The sequence below is a fragment of the Perca fluviatilis genome, chromosome 13, assembly GCF_010015445.1.
Source record: "Perca fluviatilis chromosome 13, GENO_Pfluv_1.0, whole genome shotgun sequence".
In the NCBI taxonomy this organism is placed as follows: Eukaryota; Metazoa; Chordata; class Actinopteri; order Perciformes; family Percidae; genus Perca; species Perca fluviatilis.
This window is the reverse complement of record NC_053124.1, coordinates 2,768,681-2,784,628: the sequence shown is the minus strand read 5'-3', so window position 1 is coordinate 2,784,628 and position 15,948 is coordinate 2,768,681. Positions and strand designations below refer to the sequence as shown.

Below are 15,948 nucleotides of genomic sequence, written 5' to 3'. Positions count from 1 at the left end.
ATACACACACACACACACACACACAAACACTGATCCCTCGCTCTCTCTCGTTCTCTCTTTTCATGTTGATAGGCCCATTTAGACCTCATGAAAGCATTCCATTTAGGTGCATTTGAGGTTACGGTTGTCACTGACAACCAGCTGTCAAAGAGTGGCAGCCTCTATCAGTGTTGGGGGTTTCCAGAGGAGCTTACAAACACACAGAGCCGCTATTGATGGAGCCCCGTTTTATGGACTCAGACCCACCAAAGGCAATGGCGTGTGACAAAGACAGCGAGGGGAGTTGGTAGTTTGGTTCTTTGACCCCATACAGAGGAGTAATCCTCTGATAATTAATCTTTTTGATTTTATTGTAATGCACAGTTTAGATGAATAAATATGTTGAGATAAGTTAGATGGTTTCACCAGCAAAAAGTAATATGATTAAGAGGAAAACAAAAATGGAAATGTTACAAACGACTTACTGTAGCAAGTAGAATGTTACCAATGTTGAATGGTGGAAACCCGGAAATTCCTCCGTATGTCCGTTACCTTCCTCTGTCTCTGTGTTGGCGTTCTAAGCTCTGGTGGATTTGTGAGGACTATGGTTAACTGCTCCTCAGATCTCTGCAGGGTAAATCCAGACAGCTAGCTAGACTATCTGTCTGTCTGTCTGTCTAACAGCTAGCTAGACTATCTGTCTGTCTGTCTGTCTGTCTGTCTGTCTAACAGCTAGCTAGACTATCTGTCCAATCGGAGTTTTCTGTTGCACGACTAAAACTACTTTTGAACGTACACACGTTCCACCAAAACATGTTCCTTCCTGAGACTATAGAGAGCCGAAGTCACGCCCCTTCTTATTGTTAAACTGTTGAAGTATAAGACTGTGAAAATACGTAATTAGAGAGACTACACACTTCAATGTCTCATTGATGACGTCTCGCTGAAGCTACGATGTCCGTGTGTATCATACCAGGATGTAACGTTACTCTAATGAGCAGAGGATCTCGCTTGTTCTTTTGCTTATCTGCTGAAAACACTTGACTGGATAAAACCCATCAGGTAAGATAACGTTACATGTGTTGTGGAACAGAGCTAAGCTAGCTAGCTAGCTAGCGAGAAAGTTGAGCATCAAGCTAGGTGACGTAAATTGTGTGAGACGAGAGATGTAGTTCACTGAGCGGTTTCACACTAAACTAAGTGGTCATATGACAAACCTACGGCTAAGTGAGACTTTCTTCGATTGAAAAATTCTCTTTTAAATTGACGAATTAAGGTCCCATGAGGTCCGCCGGAAGGGGCGTGACTTCGGCTCTCTATTTAGCAGAGGCATCGTGGCTCGTCCGGTGCTTAGCGCCGCCCAAGATGATTGTGATTGGTTTAAAGAAGTACGAATAAATCAGAGCACGTTTTTCTCCCATCCCGGAATGCTGTGTGCACTAGCAAGACCTTCCTCTGTAGCGCTGTGAAGGAGGGTCTGGCAATGTGAGACTACTCGGGTCATTTCTCCTGACTGTTTTGTATAATTTGCTGTGGTGCGAGATGTAGGTGCTGTGGAGACTACTACTTAAGTAGCGACTAGCCCTTGTGCTCGTCCACTATATCGTCTCAACAGGGCTGATTGAAATATTCTCCTCCTCATCCACACTTCTCTCCCAATAGTTTAAAGACACAAGGCAATGTTTTTGAACTATGCTCTGCTAACTATCTTGCCATCACATCTAATCATGGATGTACGCGCACTCAGTTGTAACTACGACAAAAAATATAACACTTAAACACTTATTTAGAATTACTTTTAAATGATCATAGTTTAAGTATTATTATTGGAAATGTTAAAGTATTTCTATAGTATTATGTTTTTAAAATAAAAAATATATCAGAGATTCCATCCACGTACCACTAGAGGGAGCTTGCGTACCACCAGTGGTTCTTGTACCACAGTTTGAGAACCAGTGCTCTAAACCAGGGGTCTTCAACGTTTTTTAGGCCAAGGACCCCTTAGCTGAAAGAGAGATGAGCAGGGACCCCCTATTACATTTATATTATATAAAATTGATTTGCATATTAAACTGGGCCTATAACTTGTATGGTGGCCTAAAGCCTTTAAAATGTATGTGTAAAGTGTACACATACCTTTTTATGATGCCCTACATGGTGCCACAAAAATTATGATTCCAGTGAAATCGTTTCTTTATCAGAATTGTTTGAAGGATTTGGTTTCAAATCCGATCATCGGTTCCAAATTCAACGCACGCAAGTTTTGGTTTCCGTAGCGGCCAGGCGCTGCAGCCATGGAGCCCAGTAAGTGGCGCTCTAATGTGGCTTTGTTTTACATTGAAAAAGCCCGGTAAAACTGCAAACCACCATTGGATCAAAATAAAACGTGCCTCATATTTGTGAAATAAGCATCAACTCCGCCCTTCAAAGAATCAGAATCGATAAGAACCGGAATTGAAAGGAAGAATCGAAATTGGAATCAGAACTGTTAAAATCCAAACGATGCCCAACGCTAGCCCTACAATAAGCTTCTATTTACATATTCATATATCATCATTTTTTTATGTCAAACATACATGTGGAAGGCACAGTGTATCCTTAAAACGTAACTCTCCCCAAAATGCAACCTAGGGTCTTTTTGTGAATGTACCTGAGTCAAACTTTAGTTTAAAAGCATAATTAGGACGGAAACGCCACTTTTAAGATTTACCGTATTCTCGTTTTTCGGTCAAATGGCCTTTTGAATGGGAGAGTTAGGGGCACAACTATGATTGCATCTCTATTTTTAAAACACTAAGAAGGCTCGACACAACATGAAACTTTGCTCCAAGTATCGAGCATTGAGAACATTGTTTGTATACCCAGAGTTTACTAAAAAGAAAGTCTTTGAACGAATCACTTTAGCTGTTGTTGTTTACGCTATCCGTCATCTTGCCAGTCAAAAAGAGTTGATCTCTGAATGCAAATTAATGGACTCCATAGGAGGAAAAGTATTTCTTATAAGAGGCTCCTTTTTCAACTACAAGGTCAATATTGTTTTTCACTAACGACAAAACAACCAATTATCCGTGCATTTATATGGAACTAAGCTTTAGGAGCTTTCCATCTTTACTCTCCTCCCTGTTAGGTTGCATTCGGAGATCGTCACTTTTTGACTGCCTAGATGGACGGCGACCGGAAAAACCAACCGCTACGGTGAGTTGTTCAAAAGCTTTCTTTTTAGTAAACTCTGGGTACACAAACAATGTTCTCAATGCTGAGTTCATGTGTAGAGCCCCTGGTGATACTTGGAGCAAAGTCTCATGTTGTGTCGAGCCTTCTTAAAAATAGTGATTTTGATGCTATCATAAAAGTGCCCCTAACTCTCCCATTCAAAAGGCCATTTGACCGAAAACAAGAATACGGTAAATCTTAAAAGTGGCGTTTCCGTCCTAAATATGCTTTTAAACGAATGTTTGACTCAGGAACATTCACAAAAAGACCCTAGGTTGCATTTTGGCGAGAGTTACACTTTAAACTTAACTGTATCTGTGGATGGCTACCATAGTGGCTATCTCACCTATAGGCCAGTTACCGTATCATCAATGTTGGTGAGGAGGTTGTGGTTGTTGTTTTTTTACGATAAGGCTGATTTATCTTTACTAATAATATGTTGGAATCATATACTGTATATTTTCAGACATATTTTAATTTTGGGGGGAGGAAAAAAATTCAAAAAAGTATTAAACAATAATGTGGCCCTAAAGTCAAAACTAAAATAAAAACTAATTAAAAATTCTAAACTACTGTAACACTGGTCCCATCACAGAGTTAACAATTAACATTTGCCTTTTTACAAACTGCAATCACAATCTTCCCCTAACCAGACCTTAACCGTAGTTGATTTGCCACAGCCACAATCCTTTCCTTATCTTTAACATACTGAAGCTGCCTTGTGCAGATATAATACAAAGCAAGATTTTTTTTTTAAATGTGGCATAAGACATAAAACCAAATCAAACTAAAAATGTCAGTGTTCTGCAGAATCATCCAACATCTAGTTTTGTTTAATAAAAACGTACATATCGCTGGTATTGTACAAGCTAAATCAATGTATTTTTGACTCCATGTGTTTAAAATGGATCACTTTTAGGCCAACAAAATGATGAACAAATGAAGGCATTAGCATTTCTTCCCCAGAAGTGTATCTCTGAGTGTGGAGGAGGCTTTGAAACAGCATGTACACCTTACAGAACGTATAAATAAAGTAAATTGAACAAATCAAATACAAAAAAGGAAAAAAAGAAAATATCCATTTCCTTTGGGTGGTAAAGCTCTGCGATGAAGCATTAATAACTTACATAGATCTACTTAGCAATGTGCAACTGTACATGGTGTTATGGATTTCATTAGAAAATACATAAATGCTGACCAAAGGTCATTATGAATTAAAAATACTACCAATCAAGTCTGTATCCCAGGTTGCCGTCGGCGGCCTCATTAATCCAAACTACATAGAAACACCATGCGTGGCCTTCACAGGGATTTACAAATGAAAAGTATAGGTTTTTGCCTTTGGAGTTTAAAAAATAAAAAGGCAGATGGAATTTCAAACATTAAAAGTGAAATATTTCTTTGATTTGAGGCACAATCTATCTATCTATCGCTAATTAGGTTATTGAATAACAAAAAGCTGGAAAATAAAGTTAACATTTATCTTTAATCCATGATAATTGAATTCTAACTCATGATGATTGTCACTTGTGAAAAAATTGTTTAAAAACATTCATGCTGCAACTAAGGATTATTTCATTGTCAATTTATCTGTGAATTATTTTCTCGATTAATCGACTAGTTGTTTGGTCTACACCATGTCAGAAAACGGTGAAAAATGTGGATCCATGTTTTAAAAAGGTCCAAGATGAGGTCCTCACATGTCGCGTTTTGTCCACAACTCAAAGATATTCAGTTTACTGTCACAGAGGAGAGAAGAAAACTAGAACATATTCATATTTAACAAGCTGCAATCAGAGAATTTTTGACTTTTTTAAATAAAGAATGACTCAAACCGATTGATCGGTTATCAAAATAGTTGCCGATTAACTTAAGAGTTGACAACTAATCAATTCATCTTTGCAGCTCTAATAAACACGATGATAAACTGCAAGTATGTGATTGAATATGCTGTATGAATATCAATATGCTGTATACAAATTTCACCCCACCACACACACACACACACACTCAATGCATGCACAGGACACACTCACAAACAATACGCACGCACGCACGCACGCACGCACGCACGCACACACACACACACACACATACACACACACGCGCGCACACACACACACCCTCCTCCTGCTTTTGGAAACCTGTTCTGGAGGGAGTGACTTGATCCAGTCGGCGTCCAATTATATGGAAGCAGCACTTCTCCCACTTTATTCCAGGCTACAGTTAAGTGGCTTCAAGCCTTCGGAGACGCACAGGGTTGTAGTATAAAGGCAGAGCAATAGGCAGAGACGCGGTACCCATGTGACATGTGAACGGAAAGCCAAAGACAAAGGTAGAAATATCTCCTACACCAAGTGAGGCGTCTGGCGGCGTGCAGAGGAGACACACATACACACACACAGAGAGCGGATGCTCCAAATCAAATCCATGAGGGCTTTTTTTTTTATCGTCTGGAAATCCACGGCTTCATATAAATGATTCATGAGAGCCTGTTTCTATTTCTAAGGGAGTAATTGCGCTCGCGGTGAGTTTCAGCTGAAGCCGGCCACCAACCAGTCTGCAGGAGGACGGCTTGGGAGCAGAGCCGCAAGGAAATGATAAAAGTCAGATGATTTTTGGGGTAGTTTGAGAAGCGTTCCTGTTAACCTGCACTGACTGGACTTCATCTGTCAAAGGGATCAACTGTTGCTACAGACGTAGCGAGCACACACACACACACACACACACACACACACACACACACACACACACACACACACACACACACACACACACACACACACACACACACACAGACATTCTCCAAGTAGGTCTGGCTCTCATCATGGGTGTTTGACCGCCACTTTGGTCCTGCATGCATCCAACAAACACAGCCGGTGTTGTGCCATTAACATGGAAGAGAGACTGATCCTGCTGTTGATGCCTCGGATACACCTTCATCTGTTGTGATGGGATGCCACATTGTTGCTCTGAGGAGAATGATAATGTCCCACACCTCTACCGGCTTTTCCAATACTGGTTGATCACCCGTGTGTGTGTGTGTGAAACAAGACACATTTTATCTTCTTTTCTTTTTTTTTCTTTGTATAAAGGGAGCAGTTTGGGCATTTGAACTCACTGGCAGACGTCAACATTGACAGGCTTTTTTTTTTTGTTATAGGCTAGTGACCTTGCCCGATTTTGGACTATCTATTGAGCGGGAGATCACCATGCTGATGATGATGAAGAACGGCGGCGGCGGCAGCGGCATGGATGCGCATCAGGTTGACATCGATTCGGAATTCGAGCCTCACAGTCGCTCGCGGTCGTGCACCTGGCCGCTGCCGTGTCCGGAGGATTTCCCCGGGGGGGGAGAGGAGGCGAGCCGAGCGGGTCTGGCTCTGGCGTCGATCAAAGTGGAGCAGTACAACGTGTCCGCGTGCCGGGCCGAGAGAAAAGGCGGCGCGCCGGCGGAGATCAAGCACCCGGCCGGCGCCCCGGCCCCGGTCGCGGCCGCTCCTGCCTGCATGTCCGGGGCTGCGCTCGATGTGGCCGGCCAGCTGCGCAAAGCCAAGTCCTCCCGGCGAAACGCGTGGGGGAACCTGTCTTATGCAGACCTCATTACCCGTGCCATCGAGAGCACCCCGGACAAGAGACTCACCCTTTCCCAAATCTATGACTGGATGGTTCGCTTTGTCCCTTATTTCAAGGATAAAGGCGACAGCAACAGTTCAGCCGGATGGAAGGTAGGCCACATGAGAGAATGTTCTGACACCACATGGTGGTTGGTTTAAGTGGAAGAAGCTGCTCTATATTTAGCCGTAGTGTTTGCGTGTGTGTGTGTGTGTGTGTGTCTGCAGCAGAACTCCTTTCGTGAATATTTGAAAGCCACATAATTGACCCCCTGGTTCCAGCGATTTATGTCAGTGGCGTGTCCCCGTGTCACTCCGCGCTACAGTGTGTGGAGAGGGGCGGTGAGCGTGGCTGGATGAGGGTTCACTGGGTTCATCGTGTTTAGGGATTGCAGACTGTGTGTTTGCATATAGGAGAAGGCACACGGAGCCGAACTCCCACTCTCCACGGTTCCCTTTTGGATAGGTTGGATAAATAGAGCTATTATGCGCTGTGACGCATTGGTAAAGCTTTCAATCCTATTTTTCCTCTGCGTTACCGGGTCAAACCGGGGACAGAGTGAGCCTCCGGTCCGATTTGCAGCTCCTCAAGTGGAGCGTCACCCCATGCCGCCGGTTGGGTGCTCGGGATAAGCCTTTTGGAGCCTCCCCGCCCCCCTGCTATCCAGTGCGCGCACGTCAAATTACGCACAGGCTGTGCGAAAGCATGGCACAAGGCGAGGGGGTTTAAAAGGACAATAACAAGAGATGATGACATGGGGTGTCACAGCAAACAGATGTAACTACAGATTATCCCTTAAATTCAAATGAATATGAGGTTAATCTAATAGATTGGTTGCTGTAATCTACTTAAATCCACCACCCATTCTGTGCGCGGATTAATGGTCTTTTGTTTCCAAACCCTATGCTGTAGCTTCCCCTTAATATTATTCTTTATGCTTTTCAAAGTTTTGCTTCTGCAGGCCACTTTTCTGAAATGTTCAGCCATTTCAAAGCAGACTGAAAAACGTCTTAATCAGATCTGCTGCAAAAAAATTGTGGTTCAGTAAATCCTAAATAACTGTGTGCCTAAAGGTAAAGGTAAATATGGGCAATAATCCAGACTGTCTAAACTGGGAATTCATATGTAGGTCATATGTAAACAGAAGTAAATACTATTTGAATCAGATTTTTTATTGTTAAAGGAGACAGAAAACAAAACAAAAAAATATATATATTTGACAATCTGATTTCCTGATTTTCATCAAAGGGCTACAATGGTCAACATTTCAATGAATGGGAATTTCTAAAATGCTGGATACACACAGTTTACTCTGACAGAACAGGGGACAGGGGACCAGGCCTCAATAACTCCCTTCTTGTTAAATTTGACAGCAGGATTTAATATTTACAGGCATTGTTTCATCTAGGAGCTTAAAAAGAGATACATTGTTCAACATCATGATAATCTTAAAGATGTATTTATTGTATTTATTTAATTTATGAGGACAACACACACTAATCCACATTTCTTTAAATGTTAGCCAGCCGGCTAATTTTCAACTGCACTCCTTTGGCGGGGTGTTTTGGGACCAGAGAACATGTATTAACATGAACATTATGCAAACATGCAAACAGCATGCAATGGCTGCCAAACATGTTTAAAGGGTCACTCCAGTGATTTAGTACTTTACTTCTATAATTTTGGAAGGCTCATTAAATAGACAGATTGAAGAACGAATGGTCAAATTTAAACTTAAAGCAGCAGAGGCTAAGATATCCTGACTTTTAGTCTTTTTATGCATGAAGCGGCAAAAACCCCTGCATCCTTCAATACCCATAATGCAATCATTGTTTTAGACCCTCCCTGACGTCTTATTTCAAACCCAACAACTCCAGTTTGCAACACAGGCTTTCCGTTAAAACTTAAGCCTTGAGCCAAGACGAGTTAACCGGGACTGTGACATCACACAAGACATAAGACAATATACTTGTTTCCCAGGCTGAGTAGTAGTATAACTTTTGACGAGTAAACTGAGCGTCATGTAAAATCAGTTGGGTGCCCCTTTAATGGGTAGTTTCGTTTTTTTGTTAAACTGGACCCTACTTTCCCAGGCATTGGTGTCTAAGTGACTGATGTGAACAAAAATATTGAAACTGGTCCAGTATTGAGCGAGAACGCTGTAACTGGTAGCCGCGAATCAGGCTGCAATGTGACCCTAAAGGGCAAATGCGCACTGTAAATTTCGTCCACTAAAAGTTCTGTTGTTGCCGCTGACAGACTCAGATTATTATTCTAAGTGTCTGACAACATTATGGAAATGATCCCCACAGAGATAGACCTTTTAGTTAAAGAGTAAGATCCTTTTAGTTTAACATGAAACAGCCCCGAAATCACCATCACCAAACCCACCAGACTCCATGTAAATAATCAGGACTTTTAGCGTGTATAGAGCCAGCATATTTCCAATATGTAAATTGGTAAATTATGTGTTTATTTCCACCAAACCAGAGTGGCGATTGTTGGACAAGTGGAAAGATGAACCAAGACGGCTTTTAGTTTTATTTTGTTTCTGTCCACTTTGAATGAAGTGTGTTTTACGATGATAAAAGTCCTGATTATTTACATGGTGTCTGGTGGAGTTTGGCGATGGTGATTTCAGGGCTGTTTCATGTTAAACAAAAAATGATTTTACTCTTTAACAAAAAGGTCTATCTATGTAGGGATCCATTCCATAATGTTGTCCAAACACTTGGAATAATAATCTGAGTCTATCAGCGGCAAAACGGGCACTTTTAGTGGACGTAAATTGAAGGTGCGCAGTTGCCCATTAACGTTACGTTGTAGCTTCTTTCACTGCATTGGTCTTGCTTAATACTGGACCTATTTTAAGGATTGTTGTTCCCATCAGTCACTTAGACACAAAAACATAGGAAAACAGGGTCCAGGTTGAAAAAAAGTTACTTAAGATTCTGTTAATTCTTTTGAAGTTGTGCTTTACTTTCCTGTGTGTTTCGCTTTTCTGACACAGCCTGGCGATAGAGGGAATACAGAGGAGGGGAAATGCAAGTTGCAGTGGGATTAACAGACATTTCACACCACCTGTGTGTTTGACATCGCTTTTATCCAAAATCCTTTTCTACTTCTCCTTCCATGTTATCATATCCTTATAGCATTTTATGATAAGTGGCATTGTCTCCCGTCTGTTTGTCCCTCTCACACACAGGGTTTCTCCAATGCTTTCCCCTTCCCTGCCATCTCTTGGCTTCATACCAGCCTCCAATTGAGCAGTATTAAGACGCAGATTAATCTCAATAAAATCACCATTTGATTTAGGTCTGAGCAGAGCGGCAACAACCCCTGTCCAATCTTTATGGTATGGTTTTTTTTAAAAATTGGATTTAAAGCTGAGCTTAATTCCCGGGGGCCTTGTTCGTGCTGCCCAGGGATGCCCAGCTTGATACCTGCTCCCGTTCCAGCTTTGCGTGGACGTTTTGATTGGCTGGTCTGGCAAGGAAGCCTATTGGTGGAGAGATTGAGGCTCCAAGTCGAAGTGAAAAACAACTTGATTCAATCATAATAACACCACAAAACAGAGCATAAAAAAAGGAGAGAGAGGAGGGACAAACACATGCACGCACATGTTGGACTGTAACAGTTGGCACTGATTTTAATGAGATTTGAAGCACGGAGGCATACACACACACACACACACACACACACACACACACACACACACACACACACACACACGCGTGAATAATATGTGTACACCCTTACATTCCTGTGTGTGATTCTGCTTAGATTAAACATTACTGATGTGGAGGAGTGTGTGTGTGTGTGTGTGTGTGTGTGTGTGTGTGTGTGTGTGTGGGTGGGGGTGGGGGGTATATGGATGGATGGTTGGGATGAGTGGGAGGGAAATAAGATCCAGTCAGAGTCTTGCTATTAAAAGCAGTCTTTAAGAGCTGTTGTGTAATCCTGTCTGAGAGCTGCTGCTCAATTCAGCCGCTGGGCTCTTTGTCTTCATCTGGGCCAGCAGCTTCTGCTGCCTCTTAATACCAAACACGCACGCATGCAAGCACGCACGCACGCACGCACGCACGCACGCACGCACGCACGCACGCACGCAGGCAGGCAGGCAGGCAGGCAGGCAGGCAGGCAGGCAGGCAGGCAGGCAGGCAGGCACGCAGTTGAGGTGTCACACACTTGTTTAACTGTCAATCACTAAGGCTACAGAGGTGGACTGGATTTCTTTCACACACTCAAACACTTCTTGTGTCCAGGGTATGGATTTCTACAATTGTGGACACACACACACACACACACACACACACACACACACACACACACACAATGATGACTATGTATGGATTTCTGTGACTGTGGTTCAGTAATTGCGGTCAAGTGGACCATGTTTGCTGTTGTATCTGAGGTGGGAGGCTGTGTTTGGTCGTATGAAGTGAGTTCAGTTCTGTAGGTGGTCGTGGCGGCGGTGGTGGTGGTGGTGGTGGTGCGGGGATATGCGCTCACACACACACATTGTTATGTTCATTTCACAAGTGTCTGTGCGTGGGAATGGATGTGCTGTGGCCTGTCTGCAGGCTGTACTGTACTCCGACTCAGCAGCAGCAGCAGGTAGGAGCTCCCTGACTCTACCTGGAGGCTCTACCAAGCTGCATGTTAAAGGAACATCGTGGGTGTATGAGTGTTGTAATCAGACAGTGATATAATGAGCATGCGGCAAACAAGCATACTTATACAAAAAAAGCATTAATTTCTGTTAGCTTTTTGTCTTTAAAGAGCAACTAAACACCCTGTTTTATCTTGAACATGCCTCCGTCACAATGGCAATGTGTAATAAAGTGATTGTATTTTACTAACTTCAAAAAGTGGATTTAGTGTAAAGTTACTTTATAACTTATACTGTAACAATTTGGTCCTTTTTACAATATTTTTTACCCGCTGAGAGTTTTCTTGTTTTTGAACACCTGAGAGACGGCCGCAAACATACATTAGCGTTACTTTCAGTATCTAAATTTGTATTAGGAAAGTAATTTTTAATAATTTTTTCAGGTTGGGTAATTGCTTGTTAATGCACCATTCTGGGAAGCATTTAGATCACTTTAAAGCTCCACATGTGCTTCTGTCAGAATGATACATATTCCCTGCACATGTGTATATAGTAGAGCTCTGCTATATATTCTACCTGACCTGAACCCTACGGGTCCTGACAGTGTTTTTACGCCCGGTTTGGGTTTATTTCTACTGTATTAATCAAGAAAATTCTCTCTTTCTCTCTTTGACTGTGCCAATCTGCTGCATCCATGCGTGCCATGTGTTGCAAGTAGATTCAAAATGCCCAGCTGGGAAGACAAAAAGAGACACGTAACGTGTCCTAAATCACTCCGTCCTTCACTCATTCTCTTCACTCTATATAACAGACACTTTATAGTTAACGCTATAATGAGCAGTAAATTGCGATTTTCAACACTCATGGTCATTGTCACTGACAGCTGTAGAGTCGCAAGAATGTGACTCATTGCATTGTGTGATTGTAAGCAGAAAGTGTCAGAAATGCAATGGACCCGTCTTTTTCAGATTTTCTGAGGACACAATATAGAGAATACATTTCACGTCGACATTCAAATAAAACGGTGGAACTTGGTTGGAAAAATGTGATGAGATGTTTTTTTTCATAACTTTAACTTTGATTTGGTCATGAATATTTAATTTAATGCTAAAAGAGTGAGATTTGGAACCAAGCTTTCTGGGGCTTTAAGGCCCAGCCAGGCGAATAACACACACCAAAATGGTTGCAGGATCTTAGTTCTTTTGACATTTTTAAATCACAAATTTCTGAAAAGAAGACAATACATTTTTTTTTTATGTGCAGGTACCATAAGATTTTCTTCTGTTCCTTTTTTTTTTCATTAATGCATGTTATGAATGAATGAATCATAATATCCCCCTAAAATAATTGTTGGGTGTGAGGTATGTACTGGGTGTGAGGTATGGATATATATGCAGGGAAAATACTGTTTTAATTTTATCTGACTTAATCTGACTTATGTCAGCCCTAATGCTGGTCCAACTGACTGTTTACCTTCTCCTACTGTTTGTCCCTGATTACTGAGAGCATCAGTGGATCTTTACCTCTAATACTCTTCTAATCTGCTTGTAATGCATCACAATGCACTTCACGTAAAGTATTACCGCCCACACTGATGGCCATCGCCTACTTCTGCCGAGATTCCACTTGCAGGAGATGGAAAAGAAGGAGAATAAGGTGCACAGCGAGAGAGAGAAAAAGTGAAAGGCAGGGAGACATTTTGAGGAACAAGGTAAAATTTGTCCAGCCAATAAAAACCTTTTTTTGAATTGGATTCAGAATTGAGTGGGAGACGGAGAGAGGCGGAAAGAGAAAAGATAGTGCAAGAGTGGCGGCGCTGGCCCCTGCTGCTGCGCGCATTGATAGCAGCCTTAATGCGTGCGATGCTTCAGCGCCAGCCGAGACAGAGGGGAATTTGGTTGGAGATGGTGGAACAGGCTTAGAGGGTTCCCTGTGCCAGCCGGGCCTGGCTCTGGCTCAACGGAGAGCCCTCTGCACTGCTACACAGTTATTGTTATTATCACAAAGGCGCAGCAGAAGGAGAGGCATCTCTCGAGTTGGCGGGCTTGGCGCTGGGTTAACCGGGGGCGGGGAATGGGAAGAGGAATTTGGAAAGGCAAAAGGGGGGTTGGTTGTTGAATCTGAGACTATGGGTAAAAGTCTCATCTGATCGGTCCTCTGAATGGAGAGAAAACAGTTGGGGAGAGTCGCTGAGGGCTTGAATGGAAAAGGAAGCCATGCTGAGACGGACAGATTTTGATCTGAGAGGATCAGCTGCCTTGTCAGTGGATGCGGAGCAACTGAAAGGCGTTTGAATAGAACGTGGGCAGATATCACTTCAATCTTGAGAAGGGCTGGGATGTAAACAGGGGATGCACCGGGAGTGGAGGCAGGGTGTTTCACTGCTTAAATGAGTCATAGTGGTTGGGATACGACTGATATATTCTCGCCCTCCGCCCTTCACACTTCAATCAATTGGAATAAATCAGCTGGAATAAAAACATTGAGAAACACTCTACACACGGAAATTCCAAAGTGGAAGTCCAGACACACAACAGTCAGTCAGGAAGGCGGATCTTGGGAATCATGCCTGGTGGTGTGTCGTAAAAAAAAATATGTCGGCCCAGCACACGTTGTCTCCCAGACCTCAGGGCTTCAAAATGTTCTAGTGTCTGGCTCGGACGATGCACAGAGCGGTAAAAAACATTCATTCCTCACAGGTCAGCTTTGTAATGCTGTCACACTGCTGATCAGGCCTTAAATGTAATTGCCCCCCCCCCCCCCCCCGGTTTCTACTGATTTTAGCTTGAGTTATGTAATCCATTAAAGTAGCTCCTTGAGTAATATTTCACTTGGTAGATTATCTCAAAGTGTAAAATCAAATGTTTCTTCATGTGCCTGGAAAAATACACCTCAACACATCCTCATACCTGAATGACAGAATAGGTGGTTTGCCAAAGACTCCCAATCCGACATATATGACCTGTGGAGAGTACCAGCAACAGGCTCACGTTGTGAAACGCTCGTGGTTTTAAACCATAACCATAAAGATGGACTACGCGTCTTCACTTTCCCCCACTGTACAAAAGTGAAGCCAAAATATCCCAGTTAGGAGCGCTGCCATCTTGTAATTTTGGAGCAAAAGTCTGCACAGTTGAACAAACATCAACGTGATAGAAACTACCTAAAACGACAGGAATCTGACATCTTTGGGAGAATGCTATTTGACTTGTACTTAGATATTTTTTGTTTGGCCCATGTCCCATCCGCTAACATGAAAGGGGCGGGATTTATGACCTATACTGCAGCCAGCCACCAGGGGGTGATCCAGATGTTTTGGCTTCACCTATACTGAAAAGTCTACGCATCAACCCTTGTTTTAAACACGTGGTTAACGTTGTGAATAGAAACCAATAGCACCACACATCCACGGTAGCATAACGAGGGTCCTTACATGTAAACCGAAGCATTGAGAACTTTGTCAGTGTACAGACAGTTTATTAAAAAGATAGTTTAGAAAGACAATACCGCTCACGTATACATGCGGGCGCCATCTTGGGAAAGCATTCACGACCAGTCGAACGACGGACGCCATGCAACCAGTAACCAGTAACAAAGCACGGCGTTCGTCGTTCGACTGGTCGTGACTACCGTGGAAGTGTGGTGCTATTTTGAGCCTTGGTAGTGGTATAGAAATAGAGATTTCTTTTTACTTTCCTCGTGCCCCAACGACTAGCGTTATAAGCTAATTAGCGATTTGCCCTAAAACTGGTCACATTCGATTTGATTCTTTAAGTTACTTACATAAGTGAAGTATGTTATGTACTGTACATGGCATAAGTTAATTAGCCTACTTTATGTAAGTTAATCTACATACCTAAGTTAAAATAAGTCAACGTTTACTTTTGGTTTCACATGAGACACAAACAGTGCTATCCCATGTGAAAGTCCAGCTCTTTATACTACGTCACCTGCATCCTCCTTTGCTCCCATCATTACTGCGGCCACTAGGGGTTGCCTAACAACAAACGTAGATATGGGTCTTAAAAAGCATTTTTGCACAGACAACCTATATGGCCGTATTTTGGGAGGATGTTCTGAAAAGACTGTATATACTATGAGTTAGAAAATAGTCAGCAGAAATGTTTAGTATACATGATTCGATGTGATGTTACATTGCACATCGGTATAGCGATAATATAAAAGCTGTGAGAAGGTTATCGCAAATCATTCTTCAAGTCTTCATGTTTCTGTTATTTAACATCACAAACTGCGAGCAACAAAATAGAACACTAAAAACATTTGATTTTATTATTATTTTGAGATAACCTGGAAAGTTATATATCACACAGGGAATTACTTTTGAAATACAGTCATCCTAACAATCCCAATCCATCACTTCACAGCAGCATCAAACTGATTATTATCCCACCGGCATCACAGAAATAATGTAATCATGCATCTGAAATCGCACTACATTTTAATGTGATTAACGACACAGTTTCTTCATAAAGTATTCAACCCCCTAACTTTCTGCATATTGTACTCAT

The 15,948-nt window shown here is 42.3% G+C and overlaps 1 protein-coding gene across 1 annotated transcript in view; it reads left to right on the top strand.

Moving 5' to 3' along the window:
- Positions 1–5,406: 5,406 nt before the first annotated feature.
- Positions 5,407–15,948, top strand: part of foxo6b (forkhead box O6 b) — a 50,496-nt gene continuing 39,954 nt past the window's right edge. The window contains exon 1 of the mRNA XM_039821052.1: positions 5,407–6,920. Coding sequence (XP_039676986.1) covers positions 6,405–6,920 — 516 coding nt within the window. The 5' untranslated portion in view covers positions 5,407–6,404. The remainder of the gene's footprint in view (positions 6,921–15,948) is intronic.